Below are 24,208 nucleotides of genomic sequence, written 5' to 3'. Positions count from 1 at the left end.
ATCAGATCAATGGAATATAATTGTGTGAAGGTTGCAAGGAAAACCTGGATACAAAGGGATCCGCCAGGACCGGCTTTGAGAACTATTGCAGTCCTCCTACTTGAGTGTTCTGAACTCTATGGCTCTGAACGGGATCATGTCAGTTCCTGTGTGTCCTCCCGAATTTCCTCCCTCAGAAACCAAAAAGGTCATGCCTAATGGACGTGTTGCTTTGCTACCTCAGTTCTAGTGCACAGTCATAGGCTGAAGACCTCAGTTCTAGTGCACAGTCATAGGCTGAAGACCTCAGTTCTAGTGCACAGTCATAGGCTGAAGACCTCAGTTCTAGTGCACCGTCATAGGCTGAAGACCTCAGTTCTAGTGCACCGTCATAGGCTGAAGACCTCAGTTCTAGTGCACAGTCATAGGCTGAAGACCTCAGTTCTAGTGCACCGTCATAGGCTGAAGACCTCAGTTCTAGTGCACAGTCATAGGCTGAAGACCTCAGTTCTAGTGCACAGTCATAGGCTGAAGACCTCAGTTCTAGTGCACAGTCATAGGCTGAAGACCTCAGTTCTAGTGCACCGTCGTAGGCTGAAGACCTCAGTTCTAGTGTATGACCTTGTCTCTGGAGTCATAAATCTCTCCAATCTCCTCATTGATTGCACTTTCAAGGTCGGCTATTGATGAGCGCAGACCGTATCAAAACATCTCCACTCGCCCCTAAGGGGGCCTATTCAGTCTGTAGTTAGAAATATATTGCTGTACAAGAGACAATGTTTTTAATATCATGTGGCATAAAGCATTGAATCAGTTCTATACAATATGTTTCTATCGGTTTCCAACTTGTTGAATAAGCCCAAGAAGACCTTCTTTATCGTGCGTGCGTGTACACACACACACACACACACACACACACACACACACACACACACACACACACACACTTACCCCCCCCCCACAGTGGTCTAAGACTGAGAGCCTTGACAATTATTTGAACTAAGTTGAAGTACATCCTTCCTCCCTGGCTGCAAGATTTTCATCAGCAAAGGCCTTCCACAACATTCCCACAATATCCCTATCATTTTGCAGTATGATGAAGCTCTGTCATTGCCATAATGCCAAAAAAAAAAGCATTGCAGAACAATTTGCAGGTCTTCATAACAGATGAATAGTATACCATGAAAAATAGCCTGGGAGGCAGAGAGAACTGAGAGAGGGAGTGGGAAGAGAGGCACTGTGTGAGAAGGGAGAGAAAGAAGGTGGGAGGTGAGAAGAAAGAGAATGAGATGAGAGGAGGGAGAGAGCGAAAAAGCTATTTGAGTGATCATCACAGAATTCCAATCCCTAAGTCAACCCGTCCAAACAGAGAAACGGTCGGTCAGACACATGTACACAGTCTGCTTTACAACAAGTGGTTATAGTGCAGTATGTAAAAACCACTCCACTGTAGCTGGCTGGCTCTGTCCAAAAGTATTCATCATAGGTACCATCAAATCTTAGTCATTAACAAGAGAAACAAGAGAAAGACACATTATTATGTCGTCCAAGGTCCATTATATGAAGACAGAGCAGAATAGGCTGGTGGAAGGAGCTATAGGAGGACAGGCTCATTGCAGTGGCTGGAATAGAATAATTGGAACAGCATCAAACATATGGAAACCACTCCGTTCCATTGATTCCAGCCCGTCCTCCTAAAGCTCCTCCCACCGGCCTCCACTGAGACAGAACAAACGGCAGTACACACCCACACAGCCCATATACTACCATATTCTGACAATACCGTGTCAATACAGAGGACTACTGTGGTCACACTAACACTAATTTCTCCCCCAAAAAATAAAATAAAAATCCCCATCTGGTCCTATAGAGACACCAAAGCCTAGAGAAACAGATCTGCTCTGGGAAAGACAGAAGTAAGGGTGGAGGGATCATGTCTGTGTGAATATGATCACGACTATTATTACTGCCTTATATTATCAAGCAGAGGAAAAAACGGCTTATGTGAAGCGTTTTAATTTTCTCACTGTTGCCATGTAATGTTGGGGTTTATAGGTTTAAGGTTTTTAGGGTCTTACCGAAACCAGATTATCTTTCAGAAAACTCATCAATAGTTTATTTCGTTTGGGGTAGAAGTAGTTTTTCTATAAATATTGGGGAGCCCAAAGACGCTCCGGGGGGATTATATTCCTCTGTTTTTAATAAATAAATCATCTCCTCAGACATAAAGGCTGTTTACATGATTAGGAATACAAACGTTAGGCTCAGCATGACTGAAGAGTCCCCCTTACACAGCACAGCGTCAACCAACACTAACATCCTGTATATCTCTATAGTCTATAGATTGACTCTTAACATGTCTTAGGTACAGATATCTCAGAGAACCCAAACACCAGAAAACAAAACAAAATAAAAATGTGAAAAGACGAGCTCTAGTGGTGCTGTATACCGTAAAATAAAAGACAAGAACAGAACCAAAACATTTCTGAATAATATAATACTCATTACAACTTTTGTTCTTATCCGAGCCCAAAAGGAAGTCCATTCGGGTTTTTTTCTCGTTATTTTTGTTTTGTTTTGGCAAAGTAAGTAAGTAACCCCACGACATCTTCTCTTCTCTTCCCACCCCTCGTCCTGTCCCAAACTCAGTCTCGATTGGTGGAATACCCTATCAATTATCGCCGGAGCAGCAACATAACCAATGAGAGCAGGTAGAGGGCGATGGATGGGAGGTTGTGGTCAGCTGATGCTTTCACAACCTTCTTGTTCTCCGGAGGGTAGGCGTACACTTTGGGTCTGTCTGTGCTGGGGGCCATGAGGCGCGGGCCCCGGGGACAGTTTTCATCTGTGCACATCCCGCTTCCTGAACCACTGACATCATCACCTGAAGACAAAGACGGAGAAGAAGAAAAAAATACATTTTTTTGAGAAAATAATACAGTTTCTCTGGCTTATATGCCAGTTATAACAAAGTTGAAGAGAATAAAGAAGTTAGAATGTTAATCTTACAGGGCAATTCTACCACTTTTCAACCTCATATGCATTATATCCAGCGCCATACCTTAGTCCATGTGAAAACGGCACATTTCTACATTTTGTTCTAAAAATATATTATTTTATCACCTTATACTTGTGGGTATTGACCTATATGGATAGGGCTACATTGAAATGTTTCTTACAGAAGTACGGAAAGCATATCAATAACCATGGTGGAAATTAAAAGGGAACAATTTTGAGATTATGGGGAACTTATTATACTGAAGATGAGGACAACAGTCAACCTGACAAGACGGAATCCAAACACATTACACTCAAATCAAATCCAATTTCTTTATAAAGACCTTTTTACATCAGCCGAAGTCACAAAATGCTATACACAAACCCAGCCTAAAACCCTAAACAACGCAGATGTAGAAGCACGGTGGCTAGGAAAAAGTCCCTAGAAAGGCAGGAACCTAGGAAGAAACCTAGAGAGGAACCATGCTATGAGGGGTGGCCAGTCCTCTTCTGGCTGTGCCGGGTGGAGATTATAACAGTACAAGGCCAAGATGTTGCTTTAGTCTGCAGTTTACATTTGACATTTTATTTAATTTATTTTTAACCCCTATTTCGTGGTATCCAAATGCTAGTTACAGTCTTGTCTCATCGCTGCAACTCCCGTACGGACTCGGGAGAGGCGAAGGTCGAAAGCCATGCGTCCTCCGAAACCCAACCCAACCAAGCCACACTGCTTCTTGACACAATGCCCACTTAACCCGAAAGCTAGCCGCACCAATGTGTTGGAGGAAACACTGTACACCTGGTGACCGTGTCAGCGTGCAATGTGCCCGGCCCGCCACAGGAGTTACTAGTGCGCGATGGGACAAGGACCGACAAAAACTGGACTGGAACCCAGCATCTCTAGTAGCACAGTTACCACTGCGCCACTCGGGAGGGATGAGCATTTTACATTTACTGTAATTCGCCTCATTTGTTGACAAGGAAATCTGAATATACTCTGGATACGTTCAGTAACATGATCAGAAATTCCTGGAAAATGTGTGGTAGGTGCAACATACTGTAAGACAAAAAAATGACAAGGGTCTGAGTGAGAGGACAAACTGGTGTTTCCAAGTGGCCACACACCTCTCCAAAGTGTGCACTATTTCTAAGTAATTTCAATGCACTTTTATGACTCAAAGAATAGTCTTCAACTATAACGTGCATCTTAAGCTATCCTAGCTGTGCCGTTGAGAAACTGGAGCAAGCACACTTGTAGTTGTTTTGTTAGGAACACAGCCCTACATCCCTGCCTTTACACAATTTCTGTTATTTACACAATCCAAAAACAGTCCATTATAAATCGTAATCTGGGTCAGGTGGGCATGATTTGAAAGCTTGTTCTATTGCCAACATAACTAGCTAAATGATAAAATACGATTCTGCAGTGTTCGGCTTTCACAAAGCAATTCAGAGAAACAGATCATAATTCAGATGTGTAGTCCGCTGCTAATTTCCTTCACAATACAACAAACAGGCTCATTCTGTTCAGAATAACCCAGGGTATGACGTCATGTCATATTGTAACTATACATCAAACATAGTGATCATAAATGTTGCCACTGTATATTACACGAGTTTTATGATATGGAAATGCTATTTGGAGTCACGGGTGTTTGGCTTGCTTGTGCGACATCAGAGGTATTTTTTATAATCCTCAATGTCTCATCTTTCAAAATACATTGAGTCTCTGTGATTTACAGCATGTCCTGCACTCAGATAACAAAACATTTGCAAAAGTTGCCCAATTAGCGGGAGGGATGCAGGCAACTTCTTGTTGTGCGATGTGCTCAAGTTCAGAACAGCTGTCAGTCGAGACCTATACAGCGCTGAATGGCACACAATCCATGGCCGCTAGCATTTCATAATTAACTTGTGTAGGAGCCAAAATCGAGGTCTAAATTGAGCTCTTTATGTTTGACATTTTGAAAAGTAAACATAATGCAAAGGCAGCTTGTGGCGATTTTTGCCCAAAATCCTTTCTTACAACCTATGTTTTTACACTGCTGATTGTATCAGTGTTTTGTTGTTGGAGTCCTGAACATCGGCCCAGTCAATGCATTACTCAAAATCCATCTAGCCAAGAAGTTATCTATTCATCTCTTCTAAACAACCGCTGAGCCATCACACCAACCAAATGTACAAGCACAGAGGGACGATGGAGGCCAGTCTGGCCCTACAGACAGCTACTCACCTACCCGATGACAATACTACTGGGGATGTCCAGATGAATCCAGGCTCTACAGATGGATGCTCCTCCCCTGGCGTTCTTACCACCAGTCAAGGTAATCATCTACCAGTGGGACTACTGTCAACGGTGGCGAAGTTACACGCACACTTCAGCCCACATCTCAGAAGCACTAAGCACCATCCATATGAACGCATTAAAGCACTAAACAAAATATCACCGGGAGTTCCAGCGCGAAAAATGCGATCTCACCCTCTTTCAAACAATAAACCAAGCAAGATTTCTCTGGGATCCTCAGGAGAAACCAAAATGATTGCTCGTGGGTCATTTGAACATCAGAAGCATCACCTCAAAAACCGATCAGATTGAAAAACTATTGACTGATTAAAATTTGGATTACCTTTGTTTATCTGAAAAATGGCTAATCAAAACATCACCTGAGGCTGCTTATGCTATGCCAGGGTACAACGTTTTCAGAAAAGACAGGCAAATGGGTGTGGGGGCTGCTTGTGTATGTAAAGCAGTGGTGGTCAGTGCCGTTTATAATGAGGGAGGACATTTTTTTTTCATGAGCATGGCCTTATTTCTATTACAGCATATTGGATGACTGTCAGTCATAAATCATTCACCCAGCTCAATGTAACATCGATAGATTTAGGCTACTGCATTATACTAACATTTCCCAAAACCCATCATGAGGTTGCTCCAACCTAGCCTATGAATGAAAGTTTACAACGTAGGTGCACACAGGTTGAGAGAACATTTTTAGATGACAAACAGGGGCATATGGACAGACAGTGACACATTCAATACCGCCTTACACACTCTTGCCTGCATCTAGCTTCTCTAGGGTATAATCATTAGTTCAGTGGCAAACAAACGTTTCTATTGGACAAATTCAGCTATTTTTATCCCTGTTTTGTTTGCCTCCGCGCGTTAAGAAACGTTTTTCAACAGAATCGGCAGAATTAATACACCTCTGATCAAGCATAAACAAAGTTCATTGTCATAACAGCCACGTTGTATTCATTCTAGCCTCTAGTCTATGCACTCTCCTCCGGCTACACCATTGTGCTTCCGTACAGAGTGCTGTTGAGGCTACTGTAGACCTTCATTGCAAAACAACGTGTTTTAATCAATTATTTGGTGAAGTGAATATATTTAGTATAGTTTTATCTAAAAAGGATAACTTTTTCAATGTTTTAAAATGTATATTTTATGATATTCACTGAGGAGAATGGTCCTCCCCTTCATCCTCTGAGGAGCCTCCACTGATGTAAAGTATTAAATGCACCCAACTTGAATTCACCCGCTCAATGGAAATCAAATGTATTGCAGTAACCATAACACTGTCACTATAAATGTCATTCACTGTTGTTGGCATACAGTGTACTGTCCACCATCACCAAACAACGTATTCTATGAACATTTTGAAGCAATTCCACCAGTGGAAAATAAATAAATATCAGATCATAATCTGACTGTCATCCCCAGGAAGCTAACCAAAAAGAGATTCATGTACAGACAAGACAAAAAGCAGGTCTTCAACAGCATACCTTTGGAGTCTTTGCTCTCAAACTGCTCTGAAAACAGGTGTAAATACTGAGATTAGGATTTTTAAGGATTTGCGCAATAAAGCAACAAGCTTAGAAAGGCCAAAGCCAACTTTGTTATTGGTCTTATCAACCATGCTAGAGGAAATAGTAAACATCTATGGGACAATCTCAACACATTATCCAAAAAATTTGCAAAAGCATAGCAGGAAAATACAATGAATTTTAAAATGAGGATGAAATAGCCTCAACATTTAACAATGTCTTTAAAGACTCCGTTGAGAACCTGACAGTAACATTTGGCCATTGAAATAAAGTGATCACTTTCTCTGTCTCTACCTCTCCTGTTTTTAACACAGCTGAAGTGCCTGAGCAGGAGATAATTAAATCCTAACTAATCTTAAAAACTCCAAGGCACAGGATGTGTATGGAAATGACTCCGCCCTCCTGAAGAAAAACTCCAGCACCCTGAGCTCTCCAGTCACTCATCTGGTAAATCTATCAATTAAACAAGCAGTGTTCCCTGACGACTGGAAATCTGCTGTCATAACACCAATCTTCTAGGCTGGAGATGTGGCCAATTATAGGATCATCAGCATTCTCCCAAAATAGCTGACATGTTGGACCACTCATGTCTTACATTGAACACAACTAAACCGGTCTCCATCAGGAACAGTGAGACCCATCAGCCTGAGGAAACTGTAAAAGGGACAGAGGGTTGAGATGGTTTCACATTTGAAATAATTATTGACTCTAACCTTTCAAAAAACAAATAAAATAAGTATATGGAAGAGCAAAAAGCAACCTGGTAAATGTCAAATTCATCAGAAACCAAATGTCAACAGATGCTGCTATACTTTACATGCACTCAATGATTCTCCCCCCCATCTGTTTACTGTGTCACAACCTGGTCACAAGCTAGTATCACGGCAATGAAACCACTCCAAAAGCTTTATATGATCTCATTCCTTATCCCTTTACAATTCTTAAACTACAAACAGCGTTTGAATCAGGCATTTGATGGGTTAAGGTTAAAGTTTCTGGTAAGACTCAGTTTTAGATTTTGGTTAGTTGTTTTGCAGGTCAGCAGTGTCCTTATACTCTCCCAGGTTCAAGCCCAAGATTAGGGTTTCTGTGACAGTGTTCACACAATGAGATTTACAAAATGCAACACAATAAAATAAAACAGTACAATAATCTTACCTCAGTTATAACAAATGGCATAACAATTTAGGCCAAGTTCTTTAGCCGGTAACTTAATTCCAGCTCAATCCTATAAAAATAGCACTGAAATAGCGACGTCTTTTTAAATCATGTGAGCTAACTCTTCACTGATGATATGCTTCTTAAATATTCTCTCTCTCTAGGTCTACTTTATCAACAAACAAACATTTTTTATGAAAGGGATTGGTTTGGTTTGGTTTTCTAGCAACACACATAACAAGCTGGATGGAGGGTCGTTCCACCTCAAAAACACAAGAAAGAAGTTTTAGACACCCACTATGTCAGTTTGTTCTGAAATCGTTTTTGTTGTTAGAAACTGATTAAATTAGCCTTCCTGCAACATTTATTTTGTTGAAATAGAAATAATCTCTGACAAATTAACGTAACTGAATGCACACAAATTGGCAATTGTTTATTTATGAGATTCATATAATATTGAATAAATATAGTACCTAACATTTGGACATTTGGATCAAACTTTTCTCTAGGGCACCGTTAGACACCCCACGCCAATCACACCCAGACAATGAGTATATAGTATCAATTCTCTGTTTGACAAGTAGTATGGAGCTGTAGCTCAGAGTATTGTTTATTCATCCTATGTAATGTATTCTACAGGGAATTTGGTGATGTTTTTTTCCCACTGTTCAGAGAAATTTGTCATTGAAGTTGTTTATGACCCATCCCATATCTGCTATTACCAAGTTATGACCAGTAGATGGTACTGTTCCTCCTCCAATTATTATTTTTTGAATCCCCCACCCCCCTCATCATTAAAGGGATAGATTACTCAAATTACAAAATGACATGTAGACTGTAAACTGTCAATGGTCCAGAGGGGTATCCTAAGAACCAGGTTTGAGGAGTTAGCAAGGTAACTTTGGTCAACTCTGAGTTTAACCGGTCACACGAAAGTGGCCCACCTTTTATCCAGGTAAATTTCTATGGCAACGAATCATTCAGAACTTACCTGCTCCGGGGCAGGCTAACTCACAGCTAACTCCACTTAACCTGAATAAAATGACTGAGCCACAAGTTGAGGACCAATGAAATCAGATTCCCTCCCTCTTGCAAAAATTGTGGCATCATCCCCTTCATTTGAGGATGATGACCGTAAAATATTTTATTAATCAAATGTTTTTGTGTAACAAATGTTTTCAATAATCAAATATATCACATTACACATTTAGAAATGACAGAATGCATTTTAAACTTCATTCACAGTGACACTTTTGTTTGACTTAATACTATTATTTTATCGATTGGAGTGGGGAAAAGGCGCTTGTGGCTGTGCATTGTTAAGCACACCAAAGCATTTCGCTACACTCACATTAACATCTGCTAACCATGTGTATGTGACAAATAAAATTTGATTTGAAAGTCGGCTATAACGATAAGTAATATGAAATAAGACGGCACTTCTAAAAGCCTAATTCACAACACAGACTCTTGAATTTGCAACTTGTAAGATAACTTTTCTTTCATTTAGATTTTGGCACAAATTAAAATATCTGGCACTGAATCGAACCATGGGTTGATGTTTCAGCATCGCCTCAATGAAGAGTTTGGCATTCAACTAGCCATGTGCAACATGCATGCACAGTTATAAGCCTGCTAGAGTTACCGTCAGGCGTACGAGCAATATCCACTGTCGTAGTACGGATAAAGCCTGAGCTGGAATGTGAAGCCAAATGAAGCTAGTTAACTTCAGAAACCCTGAGCAAATCTAGCTTGCCCCTCTGGTATGACAGCAACCCATGTTTTGGTTTTATTTACCAAGCCATTGTTTCAAATGCTAACTTTTCAATGGTACCTATATTCGTATTTTCACGCTTGCCAAATCATCCTAAAGTATCTAAAAATGTATTGTGTAACTCAATGATGTTACATATAGATGACTTGGATGTGAAGTGTGAAACTTCAAATTTCTCTAATTTAATTGACATGCATTGGATTTGTGCCACAGATGCTAAAAAGTTAGCATTTGAAACAGTGGCCAGGTAAACGAAACCAAAGCATGGGTTGCTGTCATACCTGATCCATAAACAGCTACGGGGTAAGACAACCAATACGTAATTGTGTAATTTGAGTGAACTATCCCTTTAACAATGGGGGGTGAGATTACTAAAAAAACAATAACCTGATAGCAGGAACAGCACCATCTAGTGGTCAGAAACGGATACTATCAGGATGTAGGATGGGACATGAATCCAATGACACATTTTTCTGAAGAGGTGAAAACAACATCACCAAAATCACAGAGAATACATTACATAGGATGAAGAAACAATACTCTGAGCCGCAGTTCTATTCTACTTGTCAAACAAATAGAACTGATACTGATTGTTGCTGGGGTGGGATTGGTGTGGGGGGGGTCTGTGCTTTTGACCACTTCTTCAGATTACTCATGTCTTACTGATTGTTAGAAATATTTTTGTCCAAATCGGATGTTAGATACTATAATTATTGAATATTATATTAATCCTATAAATCAATTAGCTTAATCTAATTATATTTAAATAAAATAATGCTTCCGGAATTCTTATCTTATCTGTTGCTAACTACTGTCATGACGTTGGCCTGGGGGATAGGTTTATGACAGTCATAAATACCTCTTCACCCCTTTTTCCTCTCTCTACCCTACTGAGGTTACATTTGCAAAACCCTTGGTTAACTTAGAGATTCTGGGAACATCAGTAGGTGGGGGGAAATGAATTATATTCTGGTAATTCGAACAATTGAACATATGCGGTGGTACTTAATGAATATGATGTCAGTTCGGGTTGTCATCTGAGACATTCTCATCAATGATAAGATGACATAAACTCTACAGTGGAAAGTCTACACATCAGAGGTATCGGATTCACATGGAATTGTTGTCCAATTTAAATGTTTGAATATGAAATTATTTGTGATGGGATGAAATGTGATTTTAGCTTCTAAAATGTGAGATGTGGGTTTTCATAAGATAGGGCTGCTCAATCAGTGGCCCGCCCCTGTGAAGCGACATGGCCTATAAAACTTTTCAAACACGCCCTCCTCTCCCTTACTATATAAGCCCTTGACTACAATAGAACTTCCTATTCCGGGGATGTATGGTTCCGATAATAACTACAGAATGAAGCCAACATCAGCGTGAGCTTTGGTTGCGAATGGTATGAACTTTGAACTCTTATTCACTACAGAAGTGATACCTCCTAGCCGTTGAGTTAGCAACCGCAGCTGCAAACGCAGGTTAGGAAGGAACAGACAGAGTATCCCGTCTACCACACAACAACGTTACTACATCGTATCCAATTGGCCACCAGAGACATTCTTCAAAGGACTCGGTTGGGCAACACGGCTTTCCATCTACCACCAACCTACCGAAGCGCAGATCAGAGTAAATATAGAATGCATAAGATACTGTATTTACGATAGCACAGCTTCTTCCCTTTGTTCCTCAGTCTTCCCGCTCTTTCACTCAAACCCAGCCCTTTTCCTTTGTGTAACAAGCTGTCATATCTGTTCCAACTACTAGGGACGTTTTCCTTTATGACCCAATTTGTAATCAAGTTATGATTTAATTATGTGTATGTGTAATTCTGTGTGATTAGTTAGGTATTTAGTAAATAAATAATTAAACCCAATTTTGTATTGCTGATTCGAATTGTTAGCCAGGGTTCGTGCAGATAACTAAGAATTTACAACTTTCCGATGAAACGATGACGATTGATATTGACTGCTATTGATGTAAAATATTACTAGGTCTTTAAGAGTTTATTCGGAAGATAACAGCTCTATAAATATTATGTTGTGGTGCCCCGACTCTCTAGTTAATTACATTTACATGATTAGCTCAATCAGGTGATATTAATTATGGAGAAATAATTTTATAGAATAGCATGTCATATCACTTAATCCGACATAGCCAAAGACACGACACCACAGAAATGATTTCAGAACAATCTGAGATGGTGGGTGTCATGGTTTGATGAAATTACATGGAACGACACTGGAGACAATCAAAACAACATATCAAATATTTCCAGTAGTCATGTCAACATATAGTGTTTTGACCATGAGGGAGACCTCTCTGTTGTCCACACAGCTTTTGCCCTCAGGAGTAGGATGACATTGCATCTAAACTCTGAGGTAAGGTCCATTTTGCGATATTCCCTCTATGGTTGGAGTCAGTATTTGCATATGATGAGCTGATCCTAGATCTATACTCACTGGTGTCCTGAAAGTCCACATCGTTGCCATTGAAAGCGTTCTTGAGGCGGTTGGTCATGATCTTGAGCTGCATGATCTGTTGTCGTATAGTCATGTCTGGCTTGGTGATGTCGATCTCTACCTCAGGGTTGTTGATCTGACTAGCCAGGCCGTCACCCATCACCTCTGGAAGGTACCTGGGAGACAAGGAGAGAGGATGACTGGGGAGAACTCAAATACACACACACTCACACATGCATGATTCACACATGCAGAGGCACCCACACAAATATGTATGCATGCGAGCATAAACACACACATAGCATGCATGCACACACACAGACGTGGTTTAGGGGTCCTACCTGGCACGAGCCATGCCGTTCCAGCACTTGTCTGCTTGGGCCCTAGTGGCCACCCTGTCACTGCAGAGGGTGCTGGGTAACGAGACCCAGTAGGGCTGCATGTCCCTCAGCCTCCTTGACACATCAGACACCTGGGGGCGTTTTGCAATGGAAAACAAAAACAAGCATTTCTTATTGGACCAGTTCAGGTAGTCCCTTCCTGTTTCAGTACCACTTCTTTCATTTGGTGGTTAATGAATACAACCTGTGTACTGGAAACTACTATCAAAAGCTATTCAATATCATGTTTGTTCAAGCATTCACGCTTTCTGTAAATAGCTTTTGTATGAGCAATAAACAATCAACAGTGTGTTAATATTTGGTAGATAATGGTTGTTTCCATTTCCTCACATTTCATATTCATCTGACTCATTGCATTCTTGACTGTAGCATTACACATCTAAACAGAAACCGTATCATATATATATATATATATATATATATATATATATATATATATTAGAGAGAGAGAGAGAGAGAGAGAGAGAGAGAGAGAGAGAGAGAGAGAGAGAGAGAGAAAGAGAAAGAGAAAGAGAAAGAGAAAGAGAAAGAGGACAGTAAATACTGACCAGTTTCTCCAGCCTAGCCCCAGAGGTTGGGCTGTCCTCCACTGTAACCTTCCCCCTCCTCTTCACCTCCTCCAACCCAGTGCTGCTGGTTCCTCCCTCCCTTGGATTCCCACATGCCTGGAACACCTGAGAATAGAGAGAGGGGGAGTTAGCGGGAGGAAGTGACCAAATGATTCAGTTGACAGGCATTTATTTAGGAGCAAAAGCTACAACTCTTGAGACAATCTGTAAAATAATACCTTAATTTTGGTATTTTGTATTTTATTAGGATCAACATTAGCAGCTACTCTCCATGGGGTGTTTTGAGTCTTGAGGATTTCAAACGAAATCTCTTGCCCAATCAGATCAACAACTACCACAAACAATATTTAACTTTATTTGACACATAATTCGTAAACAACCGGTGTAGACGAACAGTGAAATGCTTACTTACGGACCCTTCCCAACAATGCAGAGAGGGCCTCCAGAGAGGCGCAGTGGTCTAAGGCACTGCGCCTATAGGCTGTCCCTATAGGCCGTCCCTATAGGCTGTCTCATCGTCGTCAGTGATCAGGCCTACCACTGTCGTGTCGTCAGTAAACTTAATGATGGTGTTGGAGTCGTGTGGAGCCACGCAGTCATTGGTGAACAGGGAGTACAGGAGGGGACTAAGCACGCACCCCTGAGGAGCCCCCGTGTTGAGGGTCAGCATGGCGGATGTGTTGTTGCCTAACCTCACCACCTGGAGATGGCCCAGGGTCCTTAACTTAGTATTGAGCTTTCAGGCACAATGGTGTTGAATTCTGAGCTGTAGTCAATGAACGGCATTCTCACATAGGTGTTCCTCTTGGCCAGGTGGGAGAGGGCAGTGTGGACTGCAATAGAGATTGCGTAATCTGTGGATATGTTGGGTCAGTATGCAAATTGGAGTGGGTCTATTGGAGTGGGTCTGGGATGATGGTGTTAATGTAAGCATGACAAGCCTTTCAAAGCATTTCATGGCTACAGATGTGAGTGCTACGGGGTGATTAATTTAGACAGGTTAACTTGGTGTTCTTAGGCACAGGGACTATGCTGGTCTGCTTGAAACATGTAGGTTTTACAGACTGGGTCAGTGAAGAGTAGGTATCCTGGTAATCCGTCTGGCCCTGCGGCCTTGTGAATGTTAACGTGTTTAAAGGTATTACTCACATCGGCTACGGAGAGCGAGGGTAGAAGGCATTTAGCTCATCTGGTAGCTTGTGTCACTGGGCAGCTGGCGACTGGGTTTCCCTTTGTAATTCATGACAGTTTGCATGCCCTATCACATCCGAAAACTACCTTGCATTGTAATAAAACTTTGCCCAATAAACTCGTACTTTCCTGTACTGTAAATTGATCATTTACTACCGTATATAATCCCTATAGAGAGGGTTAAACCTCAACTTCCATTCTTAATAGATAACTTTAAACTCAGTACTTACTGTATGCATTGGTAAAGCCATAAGTCACATGCTCCATTTGAAGGAGTTTGGTGAGCCACCTTATACATGACGAAACAATATGGCATTGTGTGTGCTCTCCTTGACATGTCACATGACACACAACACTTAGTTTGCACTACTTACAACGCCAGAGGACTCAGATATTACATACAGTGCCTTCGGGAAAGTATTCAGACCCCTTGACTTTTTCCAAATTCTGTTACTTTATAGCCTTATTTTTTTATTTAACCTTTATTTAACCAGGCAAGTCAGATAAGAACAAATTCTTATTTCAAATGACGGCTTAGGAACAGTGGGTTAACTGCCTTCTTCAGGGGCAGAACGACAGATTTTTACCTTGTCAGCTCGGGGATTCGATCAAGCAACCTTTCGGTTACTGGCCCTAACCACTAGGCTACCTGCGTCCCCAATTCTAAAATGGATGAAATAAATAAAAATCCTCCGAAATTTACACACAATACCCCATAATGACAAAGTAAAAAAAGGTTTTTAGAAATGTTTGCAAATGTATTCAAAATAAAAAACAGAATCACCTTATGTATATAAGTATTCAGATCCTTTGCTATGAGACTCTAAATTGAGCTCAGGTGCATCCTGTTTCCATTGATCATCTTTGAGATGTTTCTACAACTTGATTGGAGTCCACCTGTGGTAAATTAATTTGAACATGATTTGGAAAGGCACACAACTGTCTATAAAAGGTCCCACAGTTGACAGCGCATGAAGTCAAAGGAATTGTCCATAGAGCTCCGAGACAAGACGGTCTGAATACTTTCTGAATGCACTGTAGATAACATATAGTAATTAAATATTCTAGTATCATTTCAATGCCAAGAACACAAATGTCCCATGCTCCTTCAAGCATACCCTTTACCTAGATGTAATGTATGAGACAAAGACACTACCATCTTGTTTAACCTGTTCTGGATAGCTCTGAGGTGTTGTAACTATCTACCTCTCCTGCATGAATACCTTTTCTACAAAACAAGTAAACACACACGCACACACACACACACCTGTTACACACAAACACACACCGCATGTTTCCCACTTACGCCCTGTTGTACCAACCTGAGGTAGAAGGTGCCCCTACCCAGGGATCTGGAACATATTTGTCCAATTCCCAATTCTAAATGTTAACATTCAACTGTAACTCTGTGAAAAGTAATGAAACCACAGAAGCTGCATTAGCAGTAGTTGCATGTTGAAACAGTTTATGACTAAAACGGACTACCTAAACCTGGTAGGACTAGGCCTATATGTCATAGAAGACTGTCAATAATGGATCAGGTGAAGCTGATCTCAGGTTAGTTTCACTTTATGGTAAAACTTAGGATATCGGATCAAAGTAATCTGATCCTAGATCAGTACCTAAGGGGCAAACTGTGGCTAGTGTTGTGAAGTCTGGTTTGCCAGGTTGTTGCAGAGCTCCAGGCCAGCTTTGGCCTCGACACCAGTACAGCACAGAGAAGCCTTTGTTCCCTAACACTATTTGCATACTTTTCCACTTTCAGTAAACAAAAAATTAAGATTTCATGGCTCCTTACACTTTTTAAAGGACACATTAAAGTGGTGCTCGTACACCATTAAAATGAGAAGTTAAAGGTTGGCTTTGAGGCTGTGTTATCAGTCCCTCTTCAGGGGCCTCATTTATAACAGTTATATACGTTTCACACGATATAGCTGCGCGCACAATTTCTGAAAAGACTGCGCACATACAAAAATAAAATATTGAGATTTAAAACTGGGCGCACGCATGTTTCCCATTATAAATCAGACCCGTCCTGAAACTGTGTGCACGTGAACGAGCATTAAAACGATCCCTAAAAAAATGCCCATCATTCACCTTTTATGGTGACAATAACACCCCTATTTGATATACACTTCCAAAGCATTGGAATTAGGCTAAGGCAGTTTCTTAAGGAAATAGCAATGGCAAACTTGATTAAATGTCTCTGGAGGTGTTGGCAGAATGTTTTAAACTTTAGAATGATATTTTCTGTATTTGAAAGTTTGTGAAAGAAAACAACAATTGCAAATGGTTGTGGAACAGGTCCAAATCCTGTAAACAGGTCCAAATCCTGTAAACAGGTCCAAATCCTGTAAACAGGTCCAAATCCTGTTAACAGGTCCACCTAAAAAGTCTACTGCCATTGAATTCTGAAACATTGTAAAGTCTACAAATACAAATAAAACACAGTAAACCTATACAGTGGTAGCAGTATAAGCGAAATATCAACTGTCTGTTCATCTGCTCCATTCTCCTGTAGATTGTTCTATATTATAAACCTGCCCTCCCTTTCGGATGCAGAGAGCAAAAAGGCAAACTTAAATGAGAGATGCACATCATGATTTATCAGATGCTTCTTCGGGAAGAAGAAGCATGGCCAGACAAGGTGGAGAGGAATTTATTCTGCAATGGTTATGAAAATATGTATTATGTTTATATTGTTTATTTGAGACATTTGAAATTACAGTTCAGATGTGCAGTATCCTAAAAAACGTAAACAGAAAAGGTGAACCGTCTGTTCTACCACAGAGCAAAATGCTTGAATACAATATAATTGATCTACAATATTTACTACTTTAAAGTGGGTCCAGTTAAATAAGAGATTGGATGTTGTTGACCTATAAGATAAAGTATCAACAACATCCAAGAGTATGAAACCATCACAGTCAGAAAATATTAGGAATATATTCTGCAATTATCATGGAAATTAAATAGGAAATAGATGCCTATTTCTAACTATTTTAGAATGCAAAGATGAAAAAATGTATCTTCGCTCTTCTCACTAACAGCAAATGATTGCATCTTGTTTTTTTTGGGGGGGGGGGGGGGATAAGCATGTCATCCTATCCCCCATTTGCACAAAATACTAGGCTACATGCCTGCTTGCAATGCAATACTTCAAGCACTATAGACTGTGTGCATGCATGGCCTAAGGTTTACGGGAAGCTAAGCACATTCCCACGTCAAGTTCAGTTTTTAGAAATGACAACATTTGCGTGAGAACTGGCACATTTTGGGGTATATCTTGTACATATGCACAATTTACAAATGGCCCCTGGTATGTGGAACGTTATAACATTAAACCAGTACAGGGATCAACATCAGGTTAAGAATATGTGTTATGAGCCCTGATCAACACTGTGTCAGTGATCGGTAAGAATACTTGAATGTGTGAACTGGCGGTAGCATATATGTGTGTGTGTGTGTGTGTGTGTGTGTGCGCGTGCGTGCGGCACATGTGTTTGCGTGCATGGGTAAGTATGTGTGTGTGTGCTGACTGCTGTTCTGACCTTGTTGTTAAACGTGTCTATGTTGTCCATCATGGTGGTGATAGCCTCTGAGATGTGTGTGGGGAGAGAGAGGAGCACCACATCCACACTGGACACACCCTCAAACCTGTTAGAGACCTGCAGCATGGCATCTGCAGAGAGAGGGGGGGATGCAATATTTTAAATGGGAATAGATGCTTATACAGTACCTTCAGAAAGTATTCATACCCCTTGACTTATTTCACATGTTGTTGTGTTACAGCCTGAATTCAAAATGGATTACATGGATTATTCTTTTCTCACCCATCAACCCACAATATCCCATGATGACAAAGTGAAAACATGAGAATTGTTTTATATTGAAAATGAACATAATTATTACATAAGCATTAAGTATTAACCCCGCTGACATTACCCCGCGATTACAGCTATGAGTCTTTCAAGGGTAAGTCTCGGAGAGATTCGCACCCCTGGATTGTACAATATTTGCACATTATTCTTCAAGCTCTGTCAAGTTAGTTGTTGCTAGACAGCCATTTTCAAGTCTTGCCATAGATTTTCAAGCCGATTTAAATCAAAACTGTATCTTGGCCACTCAGGAACTTGGTAAGCAACTCCAGTATATATTTGCCTTGTGTTTTAGGTTATTATCCTGCTGAAAGGTGAATTTGTCTCCCAGTGTCTGTTGGAAGGCAGATTGAACCAGGTTTTCCTGGGATTTTGCCTGTGCTTTATCTATAGCTATAGATGATGTGCTTTATCTATAGCTCTATCCTAAAATACTCCCTAGTCCTTGCCAATCACAAACATACCCATAACATGATGCAGCCACCACCATGCTTGACAATATGAAGAGTGCTTCTCAGTGATGTGTTGTATTGTATTTTCCCCAAACATAACACTTTGTATTCAGGACATAAAGTGAATTTCTTTGAGTGGTTTCCTTCTTCTAAGGCATCTGAGTTAGGAAGGACACCTGTATCTTTGCAGTGACTGGGTGTATTGATACACCATCCAAAGTGTAATTAATAACTTCACAATGCTCAAAGGGATATTCAATGTTTGCTCCCCCCCCCCCCCCCCATCTACCAATAGGTGCCCTTCTTTGGAAAACCTCCCTGGTCTTTGTGTTTGAATCTGTGTTTGAAATTCACTGCACAACTGAGGGAACTTATGTGTGGGGTACAGAGATGAGTGAGGTAGTCATTCAAAAATCATGTTAAACACAAATATTGTCCATGCAACGTATTATGTGACCTGTAAGCACATGTTGACTCCTGAACTTATTTATGCCACAGCCAAGGGATTGGATACTTATTGACTTAAGACATTTCAGCTTTTAATTTTTTATGAATAAAAAAAATAAATCTAAAAACATAATTTCATATTGACATTATGGGGTACTGTGTGTAGGCCAATGACACAAAATCTCACAGTGACACATTCAATTCAGGCTGTAACACAACAAAATGTGGAAAAAGTCAAAGGGTGTGAATACTTTCTGAAGGCACCGTAGGAATTAAAATTAAATTAGTGTGCAAATGTGTGCGTGTGAAATTAGGGTGTGTGTGTGTGTGTATGTGTCTCACCAGCCAAGTTCCTCCACTCTGTGTCCAGGTCGGCCTGGTTAGCGAGGCAGCCCTTCAGTACGTTGGCACAGTAGTTGGCACAGGGCCTGGCAGTGGCCACTCCACGGCAGTGGGGACAGTAGGTCATCTTCATGATGGCACGCATGCACTCTGGGCTCAGGGGTACCTGGGAGAGGAGATACAACAATATTATAGAGATACTATATGAGCCACATTACAATTCCCACCAAGTGGCTTAATCCTATTGGTGCGATGCGTAGGGTGCCTTTCACACAGCGACCTGGGTTCACATTCCTGCCCCTCCATTTACTTCAATATCATATATCATAAATATATACAGTCAGGTTCAAAATTATTGGCCTTGCTTGATAAAGATGAGCAAAAAGGACGGTATAAAATAAATACACTGAACAAAAATATAAACGCAACTTGTAAAGAGTTGGTCCCTTGGTTCATGAGCTGAAATAAAAGATTCCAGAAATGTTCCATACACAAAAAGCTTATTTCTCTCAAATGTTGTGCACAAATTTGTTTACAACCCTGTTAGTGGGCATTTGTCCTTTGCCAAGATAATCCATCCACCTGACAGGTGTGGCATATCAAGAATCTAATTAAACAGCATGATCTTTACAAAGTGAAGAGGGAGCGTGCATGTTGACTGCAGGAATGTCCACCAGAGCTGTTGCCAGAGAATTGCATTTTAATTTCTCTACTATAAGCCGCCTCCAACATCGTTTTAGAGAATGTTGCAGTACGTACATCCGGCCTCACAACCACAGACCACGTATAACCACGCCATCCCAGGATCTCCACATCAGGCTTCTTCACCTGTGGGATGGTCTGAGACGAGCCACTCGGACAGCTGATGAAACTGTGGATTTGCACAACCGAAGAATTTCTGCACAAACTGTCAGGGAAGCTCATCCGTGTGCTCGTCGTCCTATCCAGTTCGGCATCGTAACCGACTTTAATGGGCAAATGCTCACCTTCGATGGCCACTGGCACGCTGGTTAAGTGTGCTCTTCATGGATGAATCCGTGGCGTCATGTGGGCGAGCAGTTTGCAACGTTGTGAACAGAATGTCCCATGGCGGTGCTGGGGTTATGGTATGGGCTGGCATAAGCTACGGACAACGAACACAATTGCATTTTATCAATGGGAATTTGAATGCACAGAGATACCTTGAAGAGATCCTGAAGCCCTATGTCAGGCCATTCATCCACCGCCATCACCTCATGTTTCAGCATGATAATTCACGGCCCTATGTCGCAAGGATCTGTACACAATTCCTTGAAGCTGAAAAAGTCTTGCCTGCATACTCACAAAACATGTCACCCATTGAGCATGTTTGTGATGCTCTGGATCGATGTGTACGACGGCGTGTTCCAGTTCTCACCAATATCCAGCAACTTCACACAGCCATTGAAGAGGAGTGGGACAACATTCCACAGGCCACAATTCATAACCTAATCAACTCTATGCGAAGGAGATGTGTCATGCTGCATGAGGCAAATGTTGGTCACACCAGACATCGACAGGTTTGCTCATCCATGCCCCTACTTTTTTTTAGGTATCTGTGACCAACAGATGTATATCTGTATTCTCAGAAATGTGAAATCCATAGATTAGGGCCTAATGAATTTATTTCAATTAACTGATTTCCTTATACGAACTGTAACTCATTAAAATCTTTGAAAACGTTTATATTTTTGCTAAAACAATTGAACATGATATAATTGTATACTAATACAATTGGCTCAGAGAAAGGGTGGTGGAGTCAGCCCAACTTATCACCGGGTGCAGACTGCCTGCCCTCCAGGACACCTACAGCACCCAGCATCACAAGAAGGCCAAGAAGATCATCAAGGACCTCAGCCACCCGAGCCACAGCCTTTTCACCCCGCTATCATCCAGAAGGCGAGGTCAGTACAGGCGCATCAAAGCTGGGACCGAGAAACTGAAAAACAGCTTTGAGGCCAGCAGACTGTTAAATAGCCATCATTAGCAGGCCTCCACCCAGTACCCTGCTCTGAACTTAGTCACTGTCACTAGCCGGCTACCACCCGGTCACTCATCCCTGCACCTTAGAGGCTGCTGCCCTATGTACATAGACATGGGACATTGATCACTTTAGTAATGGAACATGGTTCATTTTAATAATGTTTACATACTGCTTTACCCATATACTGTATATTTATATTGATACTCCGGACTCCAACATTGCTACTCCTAATATTTCTATATTTCTTCATTCCATTCTTTTACTTTAGATTTGTGTGTATTGTTGTGTATTGTTAGATATTAATGCACTGTTGGAGTTAGGAACACAAGTATTTCACTATACCCGTAATAACATCTGCTAAACATGTGCATGCGACATACAATTTCATGTGATATCTTTTGTCTGCGTTTATGGACTGCCCTCTTCAATTAACACCAGAGGTTTTCAAAGGGGTTCAGGTCCAGAGACTGAGATGGCCATTGCCAAATTAGGATTTTTTGGGGTCAATTAACCATTTCTTTGGGTATTTTGATGTGTGGTTGGCCTTATTGTCTTGCTGGAAGATTCACTTGCGGCCAAGTGTCAGCCTTCTGGCAGAGGCAATCAGGTCATGGCCAAAAGTTTCCTGCAAAGTGCATGATGCCATTGACCTCAACAAGGGCCCAGGTTCAGTGGAAGGAGAATAGCCCTGTAACATCAGATATCCACCACCATATTTTACAGTAGGTATGAGGTACTTTTCTGCATATGCTTCCGTTTTGCGATGTGAAACCCACCATTGCTGTGTGTGGCCAAAGAGCTTACGATCCTTTGAATGTGTGAGTTTCCTTGGTGGTGGGCGAACAAACAAGACACACAGAATACAGCGGGAGGTCACTTCCCATGGCCATTCTTTTACGCTAGCGCCGCACTGTTAGCTTTTTTTCTGCCCGGTTACCGTGGAAACCAATCGTCTAAAATAATTTGCTTTGTGTGCACGACAAGGTCCATGACACCACCGTCTGCTCTTTTCTCCAATCCACCCATCCTTCTTCTCCTTTTCCTTCTCTCTCACTCTATCCCACTGGGCTGTTCCCACAGGAAAGGGCCTTGGTCCGTTAAAACTGGAACTGGGTTAATACCAGTACGCCCTACTCGCAAGAGACCCCCTGCAACGCATACGAAGCTACAGTGTGTGTGTGTGAGTGAGTGAGTGAGTGAGTGAGTGAGTGAGTGAGTGAGTGAGAAGAGAGAGAAGAGAGCGAGAGAAGCGAAAGAGAAAGAGAAAGAGAGAGAAAGAGAAAGAGAGAGAGAGGGAGAGAGGGAGGGTTCAGCTTGGTATACAAAACTCCTTTAAACCAAACTGGGTCAGTCTGATGCTTTCCTGGAATATTCAACCATAAGTCAGACAAAGCCTAGTTAGCAGAAACATACAGTCAAAGACAAAGGAACATGGTGCATGAAATGGTGTCCGTCTATCGTCATGACTATACAGCACGCCCCGTGTCCACCCTCCTCTCCTCCTTTACTCCTTTTCTCCTCCCCTTCTCCTCCACCTACTGCTCCACTTGAGAGGCAAGAGAATAAGTCAGACCATAAATGTTTTGATGAGAGAGACAGAGAGAGGGGAGAGAGAGACTGACTTTTTGTCCTTCTTGAAACATTTTCATTTCATTAAAATCCCCCACCCCCCTTAAAACAAAACACAAAAAATATCCTGTACTGCAGTACTGCATACATGCACCATACTCACCTTGCCCTCTACACCACGGTACAAAAACAACATCATAATAACCAAAATCTCACCACTTCCACAACCGTATATCCAACCCACCTTCCCCAGCTGTATAGACAGCCCCCCCAACACACCATATCTCCTGAAACACCTCCACACTTTTTACCATTTTATAAAACTCAAATTCCACCCTAAGGCACGCAGAGACCATCCCATTAAATAATAGTTGTCCCTGAGCCTTTGACCCTATTCCTCCTTGTTAACCAAGTAGCCAGCTTTGCCTGAGTAAAGAAACAACACCTGTACTTTTTTTGTGTTTTACATATTCACCCAACACACTCCTCTTTCCCACATCTCTGGCACCATTTATATTGAGCAAGCCTACCCGAAGAGTCTCCATAAGAAGTGGGAGAAAAACCAGCAAAGAAAGAGACATAGCAAAGCTCAAAAAGCCCCAGTGCCAGAAAGAAACTCTTCATCTAAACAGCGTCTGAAGGTAAACCTTCACTCAATGTTGTGACCCACTTCCTCAACCTAAACTGTTTCCTGGGTGAGAGGACACCATGCCCCTCATTTTTCATAGCATGTTGTACTGATCTTACAAACTTTCTTGGATCAGAAATCACCGTGTACTTTGACCCCTCTGCTTGACTGGCTGTCAGCTCCGGGAAAAAATCCTCCTATTCATCCTCTTCCTCAGACTCACCTTCCTCCTCCTCATCTCCATCTCCCACGCTGACCACCTGCTCTTCCTCTCTGGCCAGGGCCTCCCCCCAGCACCAGGCAAAGGATCCTTGGTGACTTTCTTCTCCCCCTTTTTCATTTTCCGCTTGACACCCTCCTCCTCCCCCTAGTCTCTTACACTTCCCTACTATACTCTCCTCATCCACTAGCATAACCTGACTAGACCCAGCCTCATCCACACCACCATCCATAACATGACCAGGCACATCCTCATCTACACCACCATCCATAGCATGACTAGGCCCAGCCTCATCTACACCACCATCCATA

General features: G+C 41.6%; 1 protein-coding gene across 1 annotated transcript in view; it reads right to left on the bottom strand.

Annotated features, from left to right (window-relative positions):
* Positions 1–734: 734 nt before the first annotated feature.
* LOC139376023 (glypican-1-like) overlaps positions 735–24,208 on the bottom strand; it is a 135,173-nt gene continuing 111,699 nt past the window's right edge. The window contains exons 6-11 of the mRNA XM_071118100.1: positions 19,479–19,644; positions 17,911–18,041; positions 13,148–13,273; positions 12,540–12,670; positions 12,199–12,374; positions 735–2,863 (exon numbers count right to left, since the gene is read on the bottom strand). Of these exons, the coding sequence (XP_070974201.1) occupies positions 2,655–2,863; positions 12,199–12,374; positions 12,540–12,670; positions 13,148–13,273; positions 17,911–18,041; positions 19,479–19,644 (939 nt within the window). The 3' untranslated portion in view covers positions 735–2,654. The remainder of the gene's footprint in view (positions 2,864–12,198; positions 12,375–12,539; positions 12,671–13,147; positions 13,274–17,910; positions 18,042–19,478; positions 19,645–24,208) is intronic.

Source organism: Oncorhynchus clarkii, chromosome 20 (assembly GCF_045791955.1).
Source record: "Oncorhynchus clarkii lewisi isolate Uvic-CL-2024 chromosome 20, UVic_Ocla_1.0, whole genome shotgun sequence".
Taxonomy (NCBI): Eukaryota; Metazoa; Chordata; class Actinopteri; order Salmoniformes; family Salmonidae; genus Oncorhynchus; species Oncorhynchus clarkii.
This window is presented reverse-complemented; position numbering and strand designations above follow the sequence as displayed.